The sequence below is a fragment of the Argopecten irradians genome, chromosome 7, assembly GCF_041381155.1.
Source record: "Argopecten irradians isolate NY chromosome 7, Ai_NY, whole genome shotgun sequence".
Classification (NCBI taxonomy): Eukaryota; Metazoa; Mollusca; class Bivalvia; order Pectinida; family Pectinidae; genus Argopecten; species Argopecten irradians.
In genome coordinates this window covers 14,736,124-14,759,831 of record NC_091140.1, presented here as the reverse complement: position 1 = coordinate 14,759,831, position 23,708 = coordinate 14,736,124, and the positions used below count along the sequence as shown (strand labels likewise).

General features: G+C 34.2%; 2 protein-coding genes across 3 annotated transcripts; both read left to right on the top strand.

The window, feature by feature from the left end:
• The first annotated feature begins 2,984 nt into the window (after positions 1–2,984).
• LOC138327635 (heat shock 70 kDa protein 12A-like) lies at positions 2,985–9,600 on the top strand. 2 transcript variants are annotated; one of them, XM_069273897.1, is made up of 5 exons: positions 2,985–3,089; positions 4,153–4,461; positions 5,391–5,609; positions 7,223–7,370; positions 8,435–9,600. In XM_069273897.1, the coding sequence occupies exons 2-5, from the start codon at positions 4,159–4,161 to the stop codon at positions 9,517–9,519; spliced, it is 1,755 nt and encodes a 584-aa protein (XP_069129998.1). In that variant the 5' UTR covers positions 2,985–3,089; positions 4,153–4,158; the 3' UTR covers positions 9,520–9,600. The 2 variants fall into 2 exon arrangements, with proteins under 2 accessions (XP_069129998.1, XP_069129999.1); XM_069273898.1 differs by lacking the exon at positions 2,985–3,089 and adding an exon at positions 3,309–3,398.
• A 4,728-nt stretch (positions 9,601–14,328) lies between these two features.
• LOC138327636 (neuropeptide S receptor-like) lies at positions 14,329–17,772 on the top strand. The gene is made up of 2 exons (XM_069273899.1): positions 14,329–14,486; positions 16,278–17,772. The coding sequence occupies exon 2, from the start codon at positions 16,319–16,321 to the stop codon at positions 17,591–17,593; it is 1,275 nt and encodes a 424-aa protein (XP_069130000.1). The 5' UTR covers positions 14,329–14,486; positions 16,278–16,318; the 3' UTR covers positions 17,594–17,772.
• Positions 17,773–23,708: the final 5,936 nt, after the last annotated feature.

The window sequence follows — 23,708 nt, the reverse complement described above, 5'->3', positions numbered from 1 at the left end:
CAAACATGCCTATTCAAACTATTCACAATATCTGGCGAGGGCTACATGTACATGTAGCTCTATTACTACAGAATAAATAATTATATATCTGAGGATTTACATCGGATATATACATGGTCAGTATCTTACAGTAGCTAGGCCAAGGACGTGTCCTTGAACGGGCCTGTTTGTTTTATTTTGGTGTTGACACGGAAAGACGAGATGACTCCTGTCTCATGGACATTAAAACAAATCATTTATTTCATCTAGGCAAATAATAATTTGAAAATCCATATACCGCCTGCAAGGACCCTTAAATGTAATATTGGTCACCTCAGCCCAAGCACAGGGACACGCAAATTATTCATTATGTAAAATAATTCCTATGTACGTCATGTCCACATGACTGAAAATTATATATTATGTAAATATCGGTTAGCTTGTAATAATAATAATAATAACAATAAACAACAGTATTTCAGAAGAAAATATTTCAATGGCAGTAATTCTTTGTTATTACTGTTTTGGTTTACTTAACCTAGCGGGATGTATCGGACATACCTGGTAACTACATATCAAAAAAGTACATTATAACTTTATATGCAATACTTATCAACCAATGCTTTGGTTGTATTTGTTCAACAACAGACAGGGTCATTTAAGTTTGGAGGTAGGAGCAAGTCGGAATATCCGGCAAAAACACCAACCGTAATGTATCCTATAAAACAAATATTTGATTGAATGTTGAATGCGTATGAAGGGAAATGTTTGCTTCTGTGGTCAGCTTAAAAAATCGTAGACGTGTGGCTGACGGCTAGCTTTTGTGCATTATTTTGTTGAAAACCAACTACAGCTACCCTGCGGTTTTTTTTGCGATCTGTTGAATTTATCCTGTGCTGTGAGGGTTCATACATGTATATGTATGCACTTTGATAGTAGGTCACTCTACTCTTAGTGTCCCGTTGTAGGTTGTTTTGTTGTATAAGCCCTAAATCATAATTCGAGTGTACTACAATGCATTTTGTTAATAATGATATTAATGATATTGCAAATGGCTTGATGAAAATTCAATAGTTAATCAGTATCCATAGCATAGTGTACGTCAGAATTTACACAATAACAATTTCATTTTGGTCAATAAATAAAAGCCTCGATGACATCAATGAAGTAGTTGGAGGCAAGGTGTGTTTTGAAAACAGCCATTGGTTGAATTATCTTTTGATAATTCAATCCATCTGGATTAAGTTGAGTCTGCCCAGGTTTAAGATAAGACAGCATCTATGTTTTAAAATCGCGCGAATGCAAATCTGGCAAAGCATCCCTGAATTCTCGATTAACAGTGACAATGATATATTATCAATGATGGCGTTTGTTTTCATCGCATCATTATCGCATCCAGAAAAATGTCATATTGTGTCCAGAATGTATGCACCAGTTGGGCTATGCTCATGAACTTCAATTAATTCTACTTCATCTGGCCACGGTAGGGGATTCTCTATTAGTAACTTGTGATCAAAACTCTTAGGAACAAATATGTACTATGTACTTTCAAGTATGACAGTTGTCCGCTTGTCTATAAATGCTTTGATAACTATTGGCTGAGAGTGTTTAATATATATATAGAATACTTAAACAATTTAATCATTTTATAAAAAAAGGCTCGGTTAGGACTTCATTTGATAGAACGAATTTGTAAAAAAAGGTTTTCTACCAGACATGTTTTATTAGGCCTGTCTACCTTTTTCGCTATGTTAAATAACCCAATGTTATTTGAAACACTTCCACAACATGTATGCAGAATGCGTGAACCTGGTATCAGGGCTGGAGCAGCCATGCTGTTCGGCAGAACGCTTTGTTTGTTTGTTTGATTAATTAACGTCCTACTAACAGCTATGGTCATGTAAGGACGGCCTCCCATGTATGCGGTGTGTTGCGTGTATGTTGTGCGAGGTGCGTGTTTTGGGAGACTGCGGTAAATTCATGTTATGTCTTATAGTGGAACTATCGCCCTTTTTATAGTGCTATATCACTGAAGCATGCCGCCGAAGACACCAAGCAACACACCCCACCCGGTCACATTATACTGACAACGGGCGAACCAGTCGTCCCACTCCCCGTTTGCTGAGCGCTAAGCAGGAGCAGAAACTACCACTTTTATAGACTTTGGTGTGTCTCGGCCAGGGGACAGAACCCAGAGCCTTCCTCACAGGGGCGAACGCTCAACGCAAGGCCAAAAGTGAGGCGGTGCCAAGGAAGGCATTAGGAAAGATAAAGTCAGTTAGGAAGAAAAGATAAGATCCTAAATTTAGTCGCCTTTTACGATCATGTAATAGGGGCAGCAGGTACAATTCAAACGCCCTACCTGCAAGGCTCCGGCAGAACGATAAAAGATGACTGGTGTACATGTATATCAATACAATATCATACATCTTTAGTTTAAAAGTACAAGAATTGAATGATCACGTGTCAGTTATGATATATATATATATATACTTTTACAAGTATGTATAAAGCTTTAAAAGAGATAACTACATGCAGTTGTATCACAATGTTTTCTGAGCAGACAGTTCATTAACGATGTATTTTTGTCTTCCTACAATAAAAAAAAAACATTTTTAAACGTGAATAATTGAAATTATGCTAAAAAACGAGCTACGTATTTCATGTCTAGACTATATTATGGTAAAAATAACTAATGGAATCTGGGTTTCTCTCTCCATATTGCATGTTTTTTTTTATTTATTTCAAAGTGTATAGCGTGGAACAAATTAACATGATCGTATTGACGGATAAAACCTTTCGAATTGACAGATAAAACCTTTCGAATTGACAGATAAATCCTTTCGTATTGACAGATAAAGCAAAAGTTTGTCCTGCAGTATTTACAATGTATCAGTCAGTATGTGTGGCAGTTGCAAGATAAAATATACAACTATATCTGGTAAGTTCTACCACGACCGGATCTTTGTTATTACATACAACAGGCCATTTAAATCTTTACAAAGCGAATTCGACGAAGGCTAAAAATATAAACTAAATGTACCTGGAAGAGGAACTAGGTTAGGTAGGCTTTCGAGCCAGACACCAGTATTTATCGGTAGACCAGAAAGGTAAGTTTGCTATTTGTTTTGCTTTAATATGAAGATTGTTGATATTGTATGTAAGAAGGAAATTCAGAAGTAAAACAGCCCAACTGTCAGATTTTGCTTCCACAGTAAAAAATGAATCGTGTGTGTAATTATAATCTATTAATTGATTGGTCAGATTGTTTACGTTTACGGGTAAAAGATTTGTTGGCAATGTATCACACACATATATATAGGGGTCAAAGAAGTAATATCTACAGGATTTTCCAGATGACACGGGATCCCATCAAACGTAGGTCTGTATGATACGAATTACGGTCAGGGCTTTATGTGGTAAGTTTGTTATGTGAAAAACATTTCTGACAGTCATAGCAGGTATATCGGGTCTTTTAGACCTAGTAAACGTAAATAAATTAACGTATGCAGAATGTTATTTTGAGCGTCTGCCCTGTGTATTTGTTGATAACTATCTTAACCACTGCAATGACAGCGTTCCAATATCTGATATCATACCTATCATAAGGCATATGGGTCCATTGTTTGCCAGGTCAATACATACGTCTTAAGTATGTATGTGTACCAAACTAGACTTTACAATTAGATATAAAGGCACTGTGTCAATGCATACATCGCATAGTAACTAGTAAATCAGTTTTTTATTAATAGTGCCTTTATGATATACCCTTCATCTGATATAGAGACAGTATCTAATTTTACAGATTTCCAAAAGGCATTTGTCTTTATTACACACATTTGCTATGGAATATGAATATGGTGTTATATTAAGGTTATCGAAAAACAAGGTCAGGGTATGGCCTTTTTTCTTATTATTTTGTAAAACGAAATTAGGCCATTGTCATTATAAACGGACGTCCAATTTTCGTCTACATTACTTAACGACGATAATTATTGTTTAATCCACTAAATTTTTTTTGAAGTCCGCAATTGTTTAAATTGTTTTCATATTATTCATATTAGAAAATTGTAAGGATAAATTAATAAAATAGAAAAAAAAAAACAAAAACGACATGAAAATATTTAAGATTGTTTTGTTATGATTTTGATTGTAATGATCCTTTCTAAACAGAACAAGATGGCGTATTCTGGAGGACCCCTAATAGTGGCAGCTATAGATTTTGGAACGACATATTCTGGATATGCTTTCTCAACTTACAACGACTTCGAGAGAGACCCGTTGAATATTTCTACTTGTTCCTGGCCAAATGCATATGGTCAGTCCCCTAAAAATTCGACAAGTGTGTTGTTTGATGATGAAGGAAATTTCCATTCATTTGGTTACCCCGCTGAAAAGAAATATGCACAACTAGCGTTAGTAGGGAATCACAAGAAATGGAAGTTCTTTAAAAGATTTAAAATGGAGCTATATCGAACGCAGGTAAAGATATAATTCTGGTAGCGTAGTCAGACAACGTACGAATTATCATATCTAAACATGTTTTGTCTCTTACTGAAATCATATCTGAGATTATTGTAACCAAAATAGTTTTTGTTTTCAATTTTTTATTGTAAGGGCAATCAGAAATAGAACTTGAATTGGAAATTTCGTGGCAAGTAGAAACGGAAAGCCTATTTTTGTAAGCGAGTAGTTCAATTAGTTTACTCGTAGAATTTCCCGTCGAATTATTTTTCTTGTCCTTTATAAACTGACCATCCTGAAATAAATCGATTTATTTTATCAGTTTTGCTTAAGTGATAGTTAGCCGTCACTTGAATCTTTTAGATTTTACTGAAATAGAAACATATAAAATTGTTTAACCAAATCGTTTATTTAACCAGACATTCTGTATTTGTATGAAATTGAACGCTTCCCACTATTTCAATATCATATTGGCAGTATAAATCTCATTGTGGATTTCACTGTGAAGAAGAGTCTGTTTAATAAAGGTTTCTAACTTGTTAAAATTATTACTTCTTTTTTCTTTTTTTTTCTTCAAAATATGTGTTGAAAGGTTATGATGTGATTTTAATATCGATGACTTTATCAGCCCTTTTGACATAATATCGGCGCTTGATGGGGCTTCCGGCCTTTGGACTAATATGACGGTCTCGGGTGCGGTATCAAAACTTATAATAATAACAAATATTAACTAATTAACAAAGCGTTAAGAATAAATGCTAGTGTTGGTATCACAGCAGCTGAAATATTCGCAAATATCACACCGAAACAGTACAGTTATTACATTTTCTGATGATGTCATTCGTAAAATCTCATAGGGGAACCACTTTTTATAACACATATTTCTGCTGATGTAACAGTAATTATGTATGGTATGTAAATCACTTGAATTGATTTTATATTTATAGAAACTGAATCGACATCTCACCATTACCGATGACAATGGCAACAAAATGTCAGCCATGGATGTCATTGCAGCAGTGATCCGATATCTAAAGGAACATGCTAAAAAAACGTGTTTCGCAGCCGTTACAAATCTTGAGGAGTCTGACATATTATGGGTGCTCACAGTTCCTGCGATATGGTCAGATGATGCCAAACAATTCATGCGAGAAGCTGCCAAGAAGGTACGTGAGTGTTTAATAATCATATCTTCACAATGAAGTTGCGGGTATACTGAACTCGCCCTGTCTGAATGTCTGTCTGTCGTCCGCAAATCTTCTCTCCTCTTAAACTACTGGACCGATTTCAACGTAACAACAGTTATGCTTCAGACAATATGTGTAACTTGGGCGTATATTCCGAGTGTTGGGTGCCATGATACCTATGTCACCATTCACAGTTTTTTTATAAAGGCAATGACTCATTGGTTTTTGAGTCATTTTGTTCAAACTTGGTGGTGTATATGATATAACATAGGGAAGCCTATTATTACGCATGTCGCATGTTTTAGTAATAGTTCCTTTAGAAACGAAAGCTTCTGGTCAACATTTATATATTGTCCAATTTAGCTAAAATTGCTATATAGATTTTTTGAAGCATTAGAAATTTAATGGTTATAATTTTCAACACGTCAGGTGTCATCTGGTCGCAATGGTAATCAACTGAATCGTCGTTATGAACATAAATGTCACTGTCTGTCATCCGCAAATATTGTCCGGAAAATACTAGACGACTTTTAATGAGACTGATAATATTGATGGGGGAACTAGCTCACTAAACCCATGTTTTGTGTTCATTACTCACAAGTCTTTACATGAAGGTCGTATAGTAAAGGATTATTATTTTGTTAATGATTCTGAACAATAAAATATTATCATTAAGACCCATTTTTAGCACTTATTTATATTTTTTTTCTATCCACAATTTATATATCCATAATCCCGTCCATCAATCCTCCCTTCCTCTATCCATCCACCATCAACCTATAAACCCATCCTTCCTTCCTCCCTACCTCCATCCATCCACCATCCACCCATTATCCCGTCCACCCTTCCTCCCTGCCACAATTCATCAACCATTCATCTTAATATCGCCCATCAATCCTCCCTTCCTCTATCCATCTACCAACCTTCCATAATCCCGTCCCTCCTTCTCCCTACCTCTTTTATTCCACCATCCATCCATAATCCCGTCCATCCGTTCTCCCTACCTCTATCCATCCATCATCCATATATCTATAATCCCGTCCATCCTTCCTCCCTACCTCTATCCATCCACAATCCTTATATCTATAATCCCGTCCCTCCTTCCTCCCTGCCTCCATTCATCCCCATCCATCCATCCATCCATCTTTAATCCCGCCCATCCTTTCTCCTTACCTCCATCCATCCATAATCCCGTCCATTCTTCCTCCCTGCCTCCATCCATCCATCCATCCATCCAGTTTGGTCGTCCTTGCGTGTGTTGATTTGATTCGTTCGTTCATTTATTCAACTATGCTCACCTCGAACGGAGCATAACCAATATTTATCCTTGGGACAATAGTTGCTATTTAAGCACGTTTATATGTATAATCAACACAAAAATACATATAAAATAAATAGTTTGGTTTTTGGGGTCAGCAAAATCAGCACACCATTCCCGATGTATAAAGTACGTAACTGTTGCTTTTGACAAAAATACATATTCGTCTACTCCTGTTTTTAATAGATGGAAATTACCATTCGTCGATGGTGTTGCACGTTTAATCAATCAATTGAGTGTCACTCAATTTCTCCGTTTCTATTTTCTAATGTAGGCTGGAATCCAGAGAGAAAGACTTTTGATAGTGCTGGAGTCGGAAGTAGCTTCTATCTACGAAAAGCAGAATGCCTTACAGAAGAGTGGAGATGGCAGTCTCCAAAGATTACCTCCGGGCACTCGTTATCTTGTTTTGGACGCAGGAGGTGAGAATCTAGTTTTTTAGCTGAAGGTTAAAAAGAAATGTTTTTTTTTCTATATAATGTCTTATATCGATCAAACGTTAATTAGGTAATGACAAATTTTATAGATTTTGAAACATATTATTCAGGTTGGTAAAGACTATTATATATATGGTTATTTGACACAACCAACGAAATTTTTACTTGTGACGTTTCGATAACCACACTGTTATCTTCATCAGACGCGTATGACCAATACAATATGTTTACACTTACAAGAGTAATTTGGTACGAGATGGAAACCTCAGCGTATAAGGGTCTACGAGATGGAACAAACAGTCGAGAGGGGCTTGCGTACATCTAGTAATACCGTACAAGCACTCGGCATGCCCTTTTACAGACCCCAACTCGACAATTTGACCATTATAATGAGTTGCCGAGTTGCATATTGTACTGGTCATTTACGTCTGATGAAGATAATGTTTTATAATTTTGTGAATTTATCTTATAATTTTCCTTTACGTGATTGTTTTTGACGAACATTGAAGCATTTTATAAGGACAGATAATATTTAGTTATCCATATTGAGTATATTACCCAAATATTAAGCATTTCGCGAAAGGGATAGCTGTTCATGATTTTTTTTTAAGTTATATGTGCCGTAACTGGGACTGGGCAAAAAAATCATTTTCAGCTCTAATCTATACATGTAAAACGCTATTAAAATGTTATAGACCACAATTTGGCTTCATGGTGTAACCGTATATACTCATTTCATTCAATAAAAAAAGTAAATATAATGATTTTTAGCAGTACTGCCAAAAATCATTTTCAGCTCTTATTTGTACCTGTAAAATTGAAACCTATACCTTAAAAGTACAGGAATTCTCAATTAGTAACTTTTGTTGATGAATAACACATTAAAAGCTCATCTTGATTCGTAAGTATGAAAAATACGGCACATATAACTTTAAGTATGTACTATTCTCTAGGACATTACCATGACAATATAAACTCAAACTTATTGTATTATATTCGTCATGATTATATCACAGTAGCCCTGACATGCCGTGTTTGTTACATAACAGGCGGAACTGTAGACATATCAATACAAGAAGTACAGGAAAACGATAAGCTGAAATCAATAAGTTGTGCCTGTGGAGGAGATTGGGGAGGGACCAAAGTGGACGAAGCTTTCTTTGGTTTTCTGGCGGAAATAATAGGCAAGCCTGCGCTTCAGGACTTTATTTCGTGTCACAACTTAGAATTTCTGGAGCTAAGCCAAGACCTGGAGATGAAGAAAAGAGGGGTAGAGTACAAAGAATCTGACAGCTCCGTCTTCTTTACGATACCATATTCAATGAATGAATGTTGCAAAAAATTTAACGATGGAAGAACTATTGCGAACGTTATCGAATCGTCCGATGAATTCAATACACGCGTCTCGGTTGTCGCCGGAAACAAGCTCAAAGTTGACGATGCTCTAGCGAAGAGCTGGTTTCGCGGATCAGTGACACGTATTACTGAACAATTGGAAGAGATAATAAGAAACCCAAACATGAAGGGGATCAAGGCGATTCTGATGGTTGGTGGATTTTCCGAATCGGAATTGCTCAAAGAAGCAATCGTGAACATTACACAAGTCAAAGAAAACCAAATTGATATCATCAGGCCAAAAGATGCATCATTAGCTGTGCTGAAGGGTGCGGTCATGTATGGTCATAAACCGATTATTCAATCCAGAATTTTGCGCTATACATATGGTGTGGACACGACTGTGTTGTATAAAGAAGGTGTGCATAAACGTTCTAAGCAGTACAAAACCAAGAGCGGGGAAGTAAGATGCAAAGATATATTTGATATTCACGCCGTCAAAGGAAATACTGTCGTTATTGGCGAACCACAGAAGAAAATGACATATGAGATATCTGAAGCAGACTCGACTGGAATGGATTTCCCCGTCTTTCGGTCAACGGAGAGTGACCCTTTATATGTCACAGACCCCAGCTGTGAAAGAATAGGAACGCTCTCTGTTGAAATGCCTGACATTTCGAGAGGCTTGAACCGGTCAGTGGAACTGAAAATTACATTTTGGGATACAGAGCTGAAAGTGACAGCAATCGATCCAGAGTCCAAGGAATCTTTCGAAGCTGCAATAGATTGCCTCGAATAGAGATCTACATCTTCTATTCAAGTGACAATTACTTAAAAGACGCACAAAAAAAAAACACAAAAAAAACAAAAAAACATAAAAGAGTATTTCTAGGCATCAAGCCAAGATTACTCATTCTAAGTGGTTTATTCATATGACAATAATTAACAACATTTGTGTTTTCTTTGTGTGTTACGTGCTTAAATATTAAATTAAAAATGATTATTATTAGCTGTGGTATAATCACATCCTTTGGCGTTAAACATCGTCCTCTTTCTAACATTCTAGTACAATATAATGTAACTGTACTATACAAGTTGGTGGCACAATCCAATTATAGCGCACTAGCGATCTCATCACTATATAACACACTATATAACGAATTTATAGCATTGATGACCACTGGTTTGTTTCATTAGGTCTTTACTTCCTATTTGTTTTGTCAAGAATCTGACATCAAACTTGAATCATGTTGGCGAAGGATAATAACAATCGCCGCTTTTTAAATAATTCGGAATTGACATAGGCTTAAATGTTTATTTATGTATTTGTTTGCAAATATACTGTATATACATCATGCATAAATGAATTAATATCGGCATTCCTAGTGTACAAGATCTACCTCAATACGACACCAGACTGGCTGTATATTAAAAGCATCCGAAACTTAAGTGACAAAAACATCCATCCAACTTCTAAAGTGCAAATTCTTTGATCATCTCTGCATTCTCGCTAGATAATCAAGGATTAAGTTATACCGATAAATTGATTGTAGGGTGAGGATTGATCTTAAGGTACGAACTCGTCATTTTGTTTACAATCTCATTCTAGAAAACACTTGAATTGTTACGTTTGACTTTAACCGTGTCATCAACTTTCAAACTAGCGTAGGGAAAGCAATCGTAATTTCATTTTAAGTATTATAACAATTTAAGTTAATTTTATACTCATAACTAACAAGTAAATTAATATATATTTTTAGGGTAATGAAATCATATACTTAGTTGAAGATAATCAGTTTAAATTTTGAAGCGAGATCAACAGCCGCCATATTGCATCATAAAAGATATTACTGACCCCCTAACGTCATTGTACCCAAATTGATACTGTACCCAAATTGATACTGTACCCAAATTGATACCCTAATTGAAAAAAAATACGTTAAACATTTGTGGTGTTAAAGTTTACTTCATTTCTCAGTGTTGATACCAAAGATGCATCATTTATTGATAATTACGCTTCGTTTTATATAACTATTTTTGTTATTTTCTCTGAAAGATAACTTTTGATAATATAATTGATAACTCTGTCTGACACGTGTTAATCCCTAGAAATGTGGCCGTGCGACAATTACTATTTGTACTATAATAGTGTTTTTTTTTTCAAAGCGTAAGGCCTCCCCAATGAACATTTTCTTAAATAATGAAATTTAAGATATAAACACTTATCAGAAATAGATAAAATATAGTTGCCACACATTATTTTTTTATTTAGTCGCGTTCAAATTGCTCTTTGTATAGCGTTATTTCTCCATCTTAATTTTTACTAAAACTGTTACTAGATTCAAGTATTGATTGGTTCATAATTATGTTTGTAGTTTTTTTTTACATTGAAATTTTTGCAATCATTAGAAATAATTGATAATTGTCTTTTGACATATACACCACATTGGAACTATATAAGCTCAAGTGAATGCCACAGAAAACTGAAATTAAATAATTGAAATATCACACAAGTCATTACGTGGTGTTACGGGGTACCAAATTAGCACAGGTACTGTTGTGAAAACACTTGTACAATTTTTACAGTAAAATGTATAACTGTATTCAGTATAACTCGTATAAATAAACGCAACTACGTCCCGTTTATTAAGTAAAATCACAAAAATCTATATTAATTGATTCTTCTTAATTTTATGCAATTTTCTTGCTGGGTATCAATTTTGGTACACATCATGTGACAAAACTAGAAATCCGAGATATTATGTAAATCGTTCTCACAATAAAAATAAGCACTGTGATAAGAAAAAAATATCATTTGATCAGTTATATGGTAAATCTCATTGAGGGCCATAGAGTAACAATGTATTTATAGCATTGCATAAGAACTTGGATAGTCTGGTGTTAAATCATTTTAATGTTGTCGAATTCTGTTGTCAGAAATGAAGTACGAAAACACTACCTTAATAATCTGTACCTTTGTGCTTTTAAGTATCAATTGTACCAAAAACAAATGTTCTTTGAACGGAAAAATATTTATCATGTTTTATGTCAATGTATTGGTTATGTGAATATCCGTAGTGTGTTTTGTTCTACGGCAAGTATAACATCGGTGAATCAAACATGGACATTAACATGTTTAATTGAAATAAGTGTGTGTTGTAGGTATTCAAAATGAAAAGATTGCTAAGTATTATATCACATTCTCCTATTGAAAAAGACGTCCATCTTTGTAATTTTTGAAACAAAGGTCGCAATTAGAGAAAAACTCAGAAGTTTAGAGTCTTTGTCACCTAAATAAAGTATAGTCGACTTTATATCGCGCATATTTACAATGCGTACTTTAAATCGCGCATATTTACAATGCGTATGAGTACGTTGAATAAATCTAGTTTTCAAGTGTTTTCATTTTATTGAACCATTTTATTTATTTATTAATCGAAAACTCACTGTTGGTAGTAAAACATATCAGCTTCCGCACTGTAACGCTTATAACTACTGCAATGGAAAAAAGTAATCACAATTAACATTCAGTACAATATTCTCTTAGTCATGTCTCATGGGTAAACCTCAATGAATTTCTTCCATTCGCCTTTTTTCAATCGTCAAAAATACACTACCACCCAATGCTAGAAGGTTTCTACGAACGTGTCTATTGTCTCCTATTGTTCTAATACCTGTGCAGGATACTCACTTCACTATAATAACAGGTATGTTTACGAATAACAATAACTCATCGTTAAAACGATATTGCATCAGCTATAGATTTACTTAAACTGATAAGACATAAAGTTTAGTCATAGTATTTGTAGAACAAAGTAAAAACATCTCATGCGAAAAATCCAGATTTCCCCGTATTATTTACTGTCGTATTATCAAGGGTCTACTTCCGGTTGATTTACTTACTTGTGGGTTGACCGAGTGGAAGAGATTTCGCGATGAATAGCGTATCTTGATTGATTAATACTTAAAAGATATTCCACATTTTTGTGTGTGAACCGATTCATTCTACAGATAACAGATTCGTTAGTTTAGACATTTTATTCGAAATAGAAGAATAAATAAAAGGAAATTTGGAGGTTTATTTTCTTCCTTAAGTTCGTGTTTGTTATTAATTTAAACATAATGATATATATATATAATAAATAAAGCCTTAAGTGTGTATACTTGAAATAAAACACGGTCAAGTGTGTGGTGAACACGAAGGATGTGATGTACGATATACTCGCTCCCTTAACTACATGTTATACTCATCCCTGTATAATTGTATCTAATAACTATGTGGTAGAGTAGGAGTGGTATTTCTTGACATACAAGTGGTGGTGGGCGACAAACAATTAATGAATCATTATCATATGCTTCATGATTAAACGTGAGCAAATATCATATCATTATGATGTAATGGACAGGAACAAATTAGCAACGAGGTGATGCATATCACTGATAAACAACAACGTGTATATACTTAATTCTTAGCGTCTAAAATAGTCTTCATAAACATGTGGGGTTTATACAGATGTAAGAAGAAATGGGAAAACAAGTTTGTTTGTCGGTACTGATTCCATTTTATATGTACATGTATTTGAACAATTTGTATAAACTCATTATTTTACAGTATTCGCTCGTCGTGAATTTATAGTCAAAACCATACCATGGTCACAGAAATTAATATTTCAATATTTAGATGGATACTTACAGAATAATATCTAAAAGTAACGATTTGAATATAAAAAAAACCGTAAATACAGTGAAATTAGTATTTGTTAGACTGTGTTGTTCATATTAAATATTTATCCGTTTTAATACTTCGCACCTCTGGCATGGAGCCATTTCGTCATCGTACTTTTTTTCATTTTTATTCGTACTTTTTTGTTTTGGTTTATTGTACATTTATACATTTTGTATACCTTTTCATTTTCATTTTTTGCATTTGACTGCATTCTAATTCATACTCTCTTGTTCTCTTTCTCACTTTACTACGGGCAAAACCTGTTAACAAACACTACTTTAACCTTGTCATAATAGTAAATAGTATATCACTCTGTTTCTGGACATATTCATTCCTTTGCATTCCCCTCCCTCTGTTAGTCTTCCTGTTGGGTGTTAATATAACTGGTGTTAGTTAGTGTTGTTTATTATATTTAACAACAGATAAATAAAAGAGAAGGAAATATGTCATGTGTAAAAAAACAAAACAAAACAAACAGATTGTATCCAGAACATCGCAGTCAAAGACATTAGACAAAATCTACTTTAAACATTATAGTTTCCATTTTAGTACCGTTTTATTTCCGGCATGATTATTCAACTGAACCAGGACGAGAGCATTGTTCAATTCATATAGCGGCATATGGAGGCTTCACGTACATTTTTCCAGATTTACATACATTACGCACATCATGTGATAAAATTAATACATATATATTTCGTTTGAAATGAATTGTTTTATTTTTATGAGCTTATATGTCATCATTTACTATTTTGTATTAACAACTAGTTGCCATAACACCTTCCTTCTTGTTCTGAATACCTGGTACCTTGCAGTGTATACTACCAACTAAAATGTTGTTTATAAAAACCATATACAACAGGAAGTTTAATTGCGTACTTTCCCTAGACATAAACCGCAAGCTGGACGAGGAAGACGGGCTTAAATTTGATATCATAAGTGGCCGCTGTCTATATAATTGATGTCAAAAGGTCCCTCTAAAATACTTATCATCTGTACTGCAGTAGATACGACGTCTGGATGACGTCCCAGTCACACAGGTAAGTCAAGCGTTAACACTTTAGAACAGTAATTATATAATGTAAAAACTGCGAGGAACTGTATCCTATTCTCCATTTCACATCTAAGTGCCATTATACAAAAGGGGACAGAATTAATTTTATTATAAAGGTTCTCGCGACATATGGACCCGAATTATGTACCAAACTACCAGATAAATATAATTAACATGTAATGTACGATACAAACATTGTAAAAATGTTTTGAAATTTCTTTTGTTTTGTAAATTTCATCTTTGAGGAATAAAAGAATTGATAGATTGATTTGATTTGTTCCACTGAAATGCCGACGACAAGAGACAATTGTTTACAGTTCACAGTTCATCTTTACGTTGCTTTGATATCTCAAGTTAAATTTGACATTTCTGTCAACAAGAGATACAAAACATACTGAACAAGTCCATCAGTCAATATATACGAACATGGTTACTTTAGCAACTGATCTGATTATAAAATGTATTATCATGTCAAATGTTATAAGTGATGAAAAGTATTCAAGTGCTCAGTCCATAACAAGGTAAGGTAGATATATGTGTACGTGTGTTTTCTGTGAAGGTAAACTGAGATATTATCCTGAACTGTATGTTAGTACGCCCTGTTATAATAGGTTGGTAAGATGTGGGCGATCATGTGCTTCTTTACTTTGCCCTGTGGCTATTCCTACGTGTGTTATTGTTGCTGATCAATTTCAACGTCAAGTTAAATAACATTCACGACAGTTTGTGACATCTTTGATATATATCACGGATATTGTAAAATAATGATACCGATTTAAAGGATCTTACCATAAAAATAGATATAGGTACACCTTTCATTTCTGATTTATCAAATCAATTTCTTACGTATGAATATATGAATATTTTAGGTATAATAAAGCAATTTCACGTGTAATGCATCACTTGATATACTAGACACAGCACTTGCAGCCTAAAATGTGTGTATTGTAAAGAGTAGTTATGACATTACTTCTCCTATCATAAACACTTTTTTTTTACTAGATAGTCATTTTTGACGCATTGTCAATTTATGTTTGGGGAAATTACTCCCTCAGAGCTAACGACATTCTGAAAATAATTCATAAAACAAAATATCAAAACATTTTCTATTCATTTTTCTTCATTAGCTTAAAACATGCCAACTTGCGGGTTAGCGGATAATAATGGTGGTTATCGTAATTGTACGACACCGTATCTATGAAAATGGGTTTACATTGTATCAAAGAGGTAACTTAATTTATTGAAAAAAATAACAATTGGGCTAATTGAAGCCAAACCCATACTTGTTCAAATTACTGATGGTTTGCTGTAATGCTTTTTAAGACTAGTACATACTTTTAGAATTAGAAATTTTGTAGAATTTTCTTTCGCTATCTTACGTGATGCTCGCTGTAATTACGGACGTCAAGTAATCGACTTAAATAATGAAAATAATTTCAACTATATTGAAGTATATACATTTTGCTGTACAACAGACGAGCTATGCTTTCATTAAATATATCCAAACGACTATGCTTAATTAAGGACCAAGCTATGTTTTTCGGGCATTTGATGTGAGAAAGGAACTTCTTTCATGAAACACTTTATGTAACTTTTTTGTGATACATAATGTAAATGTAACACATAACGTTATACATTCAACACTTAAGCTGTTGACATTGAACTGGGATACATTAGGCTCTGCCACAGTAAAAGATCCATTAATACAATCAGACCAAATATGAATTATATGCCTCAGTAGTAATACCAACTTCAATATGATGTGCTTCTGTTTCAGATATCTGAAGGCCATTTTGAATACAAGAAGTATTATTCACAATGACGACGACCATGGCGAACAGTTTTAATACTTCTACAGATATGATTATTGGGAACGATACTTCAGGACACAGATACACCATTGAGGATCTGAATGACAGATACACCCAACAGAAACTAGGAGGAATCGTGTTTGTGGCGCTAATGATGGTAGTTGGGGTGATAGGGAATGCACATGTCCTCTACCTGTTTGCGTTAAAATTCCCTAAATCAAACCATCGAATTTACATTCTGTGTCTGGCCGTCCTCGATATGATCACGTGCTCAATCGGTATGCCATTTGTAATCGTGGATCTACAAAACACACTTACGTTTGAGTCAGCTATAGTGTGTAAACTGCTTCGGTTCCTGAATTACTTTAACTCTGGTGGATCCGCTTTTACGTTAGTGGTAATAGCTGTCGATAGGTACAAGAAAATTTGTAATCCTTTAGGAAAACAAATGAATGAACGAAAGGCTAAGATCGCATGCTCCATCGCTTTATCGATATCTCTGCTAATAGCATGGCCTGCTCCAGTACTTTACGGGAAAAGCACTGTTGATACTCACGTCGATGGGATAACAGGCGTGTCTTGTTTTACAGAGGATCAATTTAAGAAAACAAAATATCAGTTGTACTTTAACAGTGTCCTCATACTGGTTGTTTTCGGATCATTTGTGGCGCTGATTGTGCTTTATTCCTTGATTGGACGGCGTATATGGAAACAAGGTAAGGCGAGAACAAAAATGCTTAACCCAACATTGCAGGGAGCGGCTCCTGTTGTCGAACCAGCTTCGAGTTCGAATTCCGGTTCCGGAACAGAAAACTCTACTGATAACACTCTATCCACTGAAGGAGACACAGTTAAAAACGCTTCAAGTTCTGTCGAACTAACACATGTAGACTCCCTGGAGAGTCCACACAAGTCACAACACACCAAGGAAAATAAAAAGAAAGATGGAAAGAAACCCAAGCTAAATAATGAAACAAAGAGCAAAGCACATGGAAATAAAACAAAGAGAACAACTTTGATGCTGTTTATCATTACCGTGGTTTTCATTTTGAGCTTTGCTCCTCATCTCGCTCTTAAGATAACAGTGTTCTTAAATAAGACATTTCTAGAAAGTAGGACATTTGCTGAGGCTTTTCTGTATCATACATTTGTGTGGTCATTTTTTATCAACAATATGGCAAATCCAATCATTTACGGATTTTGTGACTCTCGTTTCCGCCGTGAAGTTAGAAATATGTATAGTCCTTTGCTTCGTAAACATTACAAGGCGGATGTGGTGTGACAGTATAACAGATAATCAGGCTATGACTATAACTGACGGATGCTTTATGATGTAACGTAGTTTCTTTGTCAAAGTTAGGTAGTGAAATGCTTTTTAATTATTCAATGTTTTTATATATACAATACAACATGATTGTCATCTTAATAATATGAATAAAATCTCAAGGATAAATGATTAAAGCCATCTGTAACGTCATCTTTTATTGGCTAAATATAAACTCAAGATAGTTTTGGACCTAAGATTATTTTATGATCATGTAGAGTTTCCTCCCTCATGATCTCCTTTTTACGGAATATGTAAATCTAACATGATGGTGTATTTGAAGTTTTATATTTGTAGTATAATGACCTTGGCCAATAAATAAATACACTGATAAGTTGGTGAACTGAATATTATTAATAATTGTCGTAATAATACATTTACATTTGATCCAAAAATACATTTTATCTACCTGACAATTTCCTGTAGAATAACGTCGGGGCACTTTCGTCAATGCCACGGATGGCATTCACTGGCCGGAACGGGGTGGATTAAAATGGCAGGGTGTCATTATTCAAAACTAGCTGTAAGCCGTATGCAGGGTAAATAGCTGATATTGACGAGTCTATGGCAGTACCTTGTACTTAGTTGTCCACATGGGTATTTTTGTCTCTTCTGTTCCCCTTATAAACTCATATTTATTTTTTATTACAACTTTGAAAATTAACTTTATTTCCAATTTACTCATATGTTTTGAAATTTATTTTTTTACAATTCACAACATTCTAAACGCCTATAAGGACATCTTAATTTTTAGAACCTAAATAACCTTTAAAATTTTGATATTTTTTAAACTTTTAAAATCATCTCGAAATGACCCTGGGTGTCGATGGACCGTTTCACTTTGTATTATTTTCACAATCTTTCTATTGGTAAGTCTGATAAACATTATGTTTACTTTCACACCTTCTGCGCTCACCATATCACAGAGAAATCCCATCGGGAAGTTCAAAGTGTCAGTGGAAATCCCTTTGATATATGTTGCCTTCTCAAACAAACACTTAACCTTTTTATAAATTATTCACATTATTTGTAGAGTACCATTCAAAGAATAAAGTATAACGTTTCTGTGGTTTCTGTACTTAAGTGTTAAAAGTGCGATATTATACTTAAAACGGCTAATCGACTCCTTTATATAATGATAAAAAGTGATACATCATATCGCATGTCTACTTGGCCAGGGTGAGTAGGCAAAGTAGATGTTGTTTATGACTGTATATAACGTATATTATGTCATAAATTTAACAAAAAACGATTCGTTAAATTACAAATGTGCAAATATTGATAGATGCACGTGTTACTGACTAGTGCAGGAACTCACTCAAGTATTAAAATTAAAAATAAAACTGAAACAAGAGGATGTTATCATAAATACATAGCAGATTTCATAACATATTAATATGTATCACGATTCGCAATGAGGATTAAGACATTCGGAAAAAGCAGAAATTCATCATTTAAATACATTGAAAACGATATCAAAACAGTACAATGGTTTCTCTTCGTTTGTTAAATTGTTGAGTACTTTAGATGGTACACATTCTTTGTTGAACCTTAAACTTTTCGTGAAATTCAAAATAATAATAATTTATAACCTAAGCAGTAGTATAGGAAAATAAATCAAAACAGATGATAGTAAATCTTTAGGAATAAGAAATCTACCAGCCATTACCTTAATAGGGACTTACTTGAAACAGCTAGGAAGAAGATTACAGAAAAATTCCAGACTTTTTTTTATTGGATGCTAATGTTCCGTTCTGTCTACAAAAGGGTAGTAAAGTCAAACCTTTAAACAGGCCAAGAACGCTACTTACATTATGTTTAAGTGACTCTTATTTATTTAAACAAAGAATTCAATACCACATGTATATGGCATACAAAACTTAAGAGCATGCAAGTTATATATCCCAAAACGACGTGGGTAAAGTACAATTTACCGTCGGTTAGTCCCATCTTCCGGATAGTGGGATTAATTGACAGTAAATTGTACTTTATTCACATCGATTTGGGATCTCGAAACCCCCGTATTGACAGAAACGTCGGTGGATAGGAAATAAATGTGTTCATACTCATACCTAACTAACTTAAACCAGCTGTCATTGAAATGGCTACCTGAAATATTATAATTATTTTAAAATATCCATCTTGGTCCCAGTTTACATATACCCGGACGTCTGATCTGTTTTGGTGGTTATCAGTTTTTGATGTTGTTCAAAGAATTACGCGGTATAATAAATTGTAGATGGTCATGGACATACATGTATCTGGTATCTTTTAATTACATGCATGGTAAACAGGAAATACATGATTTGAATGCAAGGTTTATTTTGGTGCTAGACATTCCGTGTCGAGAAAACACAAATTGTTCAAATTAGTGTTTCTATCTTAAAATATTGTTACCCATGGTTAACTTGTATTGAAGTTTGGTTTTGAAATAATTTTCAAAGAAGTTATTTTATTTAATTTATTTATTTACAATGTACATAAACATGGATTTCTTTTTAGACTTGCAGATATTTAGAGTATTTTTCAGTATTTAAATAGTTCGATATTTTTTATATCTCAATAATGTACTGTAAATCATTCAATGTATATTATTATATATAATTTCATCTTCTTTAACATTCTTTGATTCTTCCATGATACAATGTACAAATCTCCAATATGAATTTCAGTTAAATAAATAACACATTTTTGAAATGAAAATATGTTTAAAAAACTAAAACTTAAACGAAATGAAACTTTAAAATTACGATGGCCCATATCAGCGGACATGGCAACTGCTTTACAAAACTGTAGTTGTACACACATTTGTGGTGATTGTCACGGCAACTGCTTTAGTAAAAAGCACTCGTTTGGCAACTGCTTCACTAAAGTAACTGTTTTGTCATCCTTACGCGTGGCCCATATCAGCCGTATTGGCGAGTGTCTGGCTTTTGAGACAATTAACATTCCACACCGATATCAAGCCGAGTTTGACGCCGTACAGGTGTGCCGATAAATGACCTTTGAAACCAAAATGATATTTTACGACACTTTACCAAGACATAGGCGATTACAGTTATATACAAATAACATAGCCATATGTGGTAACAAGTTATTGTACAGTAAGTAATGGTAAATAATTTTGAGAGCCAGATGGGGAGATGTAACAGTCCTAGGAGGGGGACAACCAAATGACAGCTAGGTTATCTCCCCCTAGTTTGAAACTTAATGAGACATGTAGTAGAGACAAAAAGAATCGAGCCAAATTTCAGTGATTTTTCCCCAATATACTTGGGACTGGTAGCCAGTCTAAGAGGGAAGCAAATTCAATGCAGGCATTCAACTCGCCTAAATCTCTCATTACATGCCCCTACCTAGGGAAAACCCAAATTTTCATATAATACCTGATATTATTAAAGATGAATAAACATGAGTATTAAAGTATATTTAACGTATGTTGAGTTACTTCACTGAAAGCCTATTTTCATTCAAACGTCAACATTAGCCACAGATTGTGTCACCTACCGATGATTCTACTAAGAAAAGTGTAGTAAAATATCGTTTTGGTTTCAAAGGCCATTTAATCAGTACACGTGTACAGCGTCAAACTCGGATAGATTTCAGCGTGGACTGTTAATTGTCTCAAAAGCCAGATATTCGCCAATACGGCTGATATGGGCCACGCGTAAGAATGACAAAACAGTTACTTTAGTAAAGCAGTTGCCAAACGAGTAAAATGACAAAACATGTTGGCAACTGCTTTTAACTAAAGCAGTTGCCATGACAATCACCACAAATGTGTGTACAACTACAGTTTAGTTAAGCAGTTGCCATGTCGGCTGATATGGGCCATCATATAAAATAGACAAATGTATAAATATTTGTGTGTTTTTGTTAGTTTTATTTATAAATTTCAGCTTTATGTTGTACGCTTAATAAATCAACATAATTCTCTCTGAATGTAATACTCATATTGGAGTTATCCCCCTTCATTTGACTTTTTAGATGACTAATTCTGTTTGTTCGGTGTGTTTAAGTTAATGGATATTTGTACCTTGTACTGCTGTGTTATTATGTAGGCAATGCTTGACTGTCATAGTTTTGGTATTACGTTACAACAGGAGATTAAGTCCCTCAAAACATATTGTCTTTTCTACTATATGTGCCAAGTTTTACAGTTTGTTCTAACGTTGTGCTATTAACTATATCTTAGAGTATAATGATACCTAAACACGCGAGACCTCTCCCTCAATTGCTATGAAACAAGAACAATGACTTAGATGGGTTACTAGCATTGGCAATCATTGGCAATCTTTTGTTATGGAACATGACTTAAGTGGATAACTAGCATTGGCACTCATTGACAACCTTTTGTTAAGGAACATCATGACTTTAGTGGATAACTAGCATTGGCAATCATTGATAATCTTTTATTATGGAACATGACTTTAGTGGATAACTAGCATTGACAATCATTGGCAATCTTTTGTTATGGAGCATGACTTTAGTGGATAACTAGCATTGGCAATCTTTTGTTATGGAGCATGACGTTAGTGGATAACTAGCATTGACAATCATTGACAATCTTTTGTTATGAAACATGACTTTAGTGGATAACTGCATGATAATCTTTTGACATGACTTAGTGAAAACTCATTGAATCATATCTTTTGTTATGGAACATGACTTTAGTGGATAACTAGCATTGGAATCATGTATCTTTTGTGTTTGGAACATGACTTTAGGAAATAACTACATTGATCATTGATCATTTGAATATTAATACTTTAGGGATATAGTTGGAATCATATCTTGTTATGGAACATGACTTTAATGGATAACTAGCATTGGCAATCATTGGCAACCTTTTATTATGAAACATGACTTTAGATTTAAAGTCGAGTGTAAACCATGCATATACCAGGTACAATAGGCATTTGCGACATACCAAACTTTCATTACCCCATTGTTGTACAAAACATCAAAATTTCACGAAGCCAATAAAAATATCCCAATTTTTAATCTAGATTATAAAATAGCGGCTTATGTATTAGCAACAAGACTTAAACCACTGATGCAACGCCTGGTAAGTAAAGATCAAAACGGATATATTAAAACAGATTTATTGGTTTTAAGACAAATTCAGGACATTATTGATTATTCTTAGAAATTTAATATTGATTCGTGTTTGCTCTTTCAAGATTTCACTAAAGCGTTTGATACGATAGAGTGGGATTTTATGTTTGGATGTTTAGATAAGTTTGGTTTTGGCCAATCTTTTATTAAATGGGTTAAGGTGTTATATACCAAAATCAAAGGCTGTGTTACAAATAATAACTGGTTAACCGGAAGTTACGTAGTTTCACGTGGTATCCGGCAAGGTTGCCCCCTCTCATGTTTGACCTTCGTCCTAGCAACGGAAGTACTGGCTCAGAAAATGAAAACTGATGCAACCATTAGTGGTATCAAAATACAAAGTAGGAAAATAATAATCTCTCAACTAGCCGACGACACTACGTTATTTCTGAAGTATAGAGACATTAATAGAGCATTAGATATTGTTGATCAGTTTTGGAAAGTATCTGGTTTAAAATTAAACAAATCTAAAACGGAGGGGTTATACTTGGGTTGTAACAAAAATAAAGATAATACCTTCATGAGTATAAACTGGGTTAAGCAAGTCAAGTCGTTAGGTATACACTTTGGTACAAACTTAAAGGTATGTTCAAATCTTAATTGGGCAGACAGAATAACAAGTATTGATGCCCTAATTAAAAATTGGAGAGAAAAAACCTGTCCATGTTAGGAAAATCTGTTATGGTGCAGTCTTTATTGATACCACAAATTACGTACTTAGCAAGTGTCCAATATATAAGTAACGATCAAATTAAGGAAATTGAAAGGAAGATTTATCGATTTATTTGGAACGATGGACCAGAACGTGTTAAACGTAGTGTAATGATTGGTGATAAAACGGAAGGTGGTCTATTTATTCGGGATGTTGAATCCCATATTGATGTTTTAAATGTATCCTGGATAAAAAGGTTATCATCTACTGAAGATTCGTCTTGGAAAGTGATTCCAAATTATT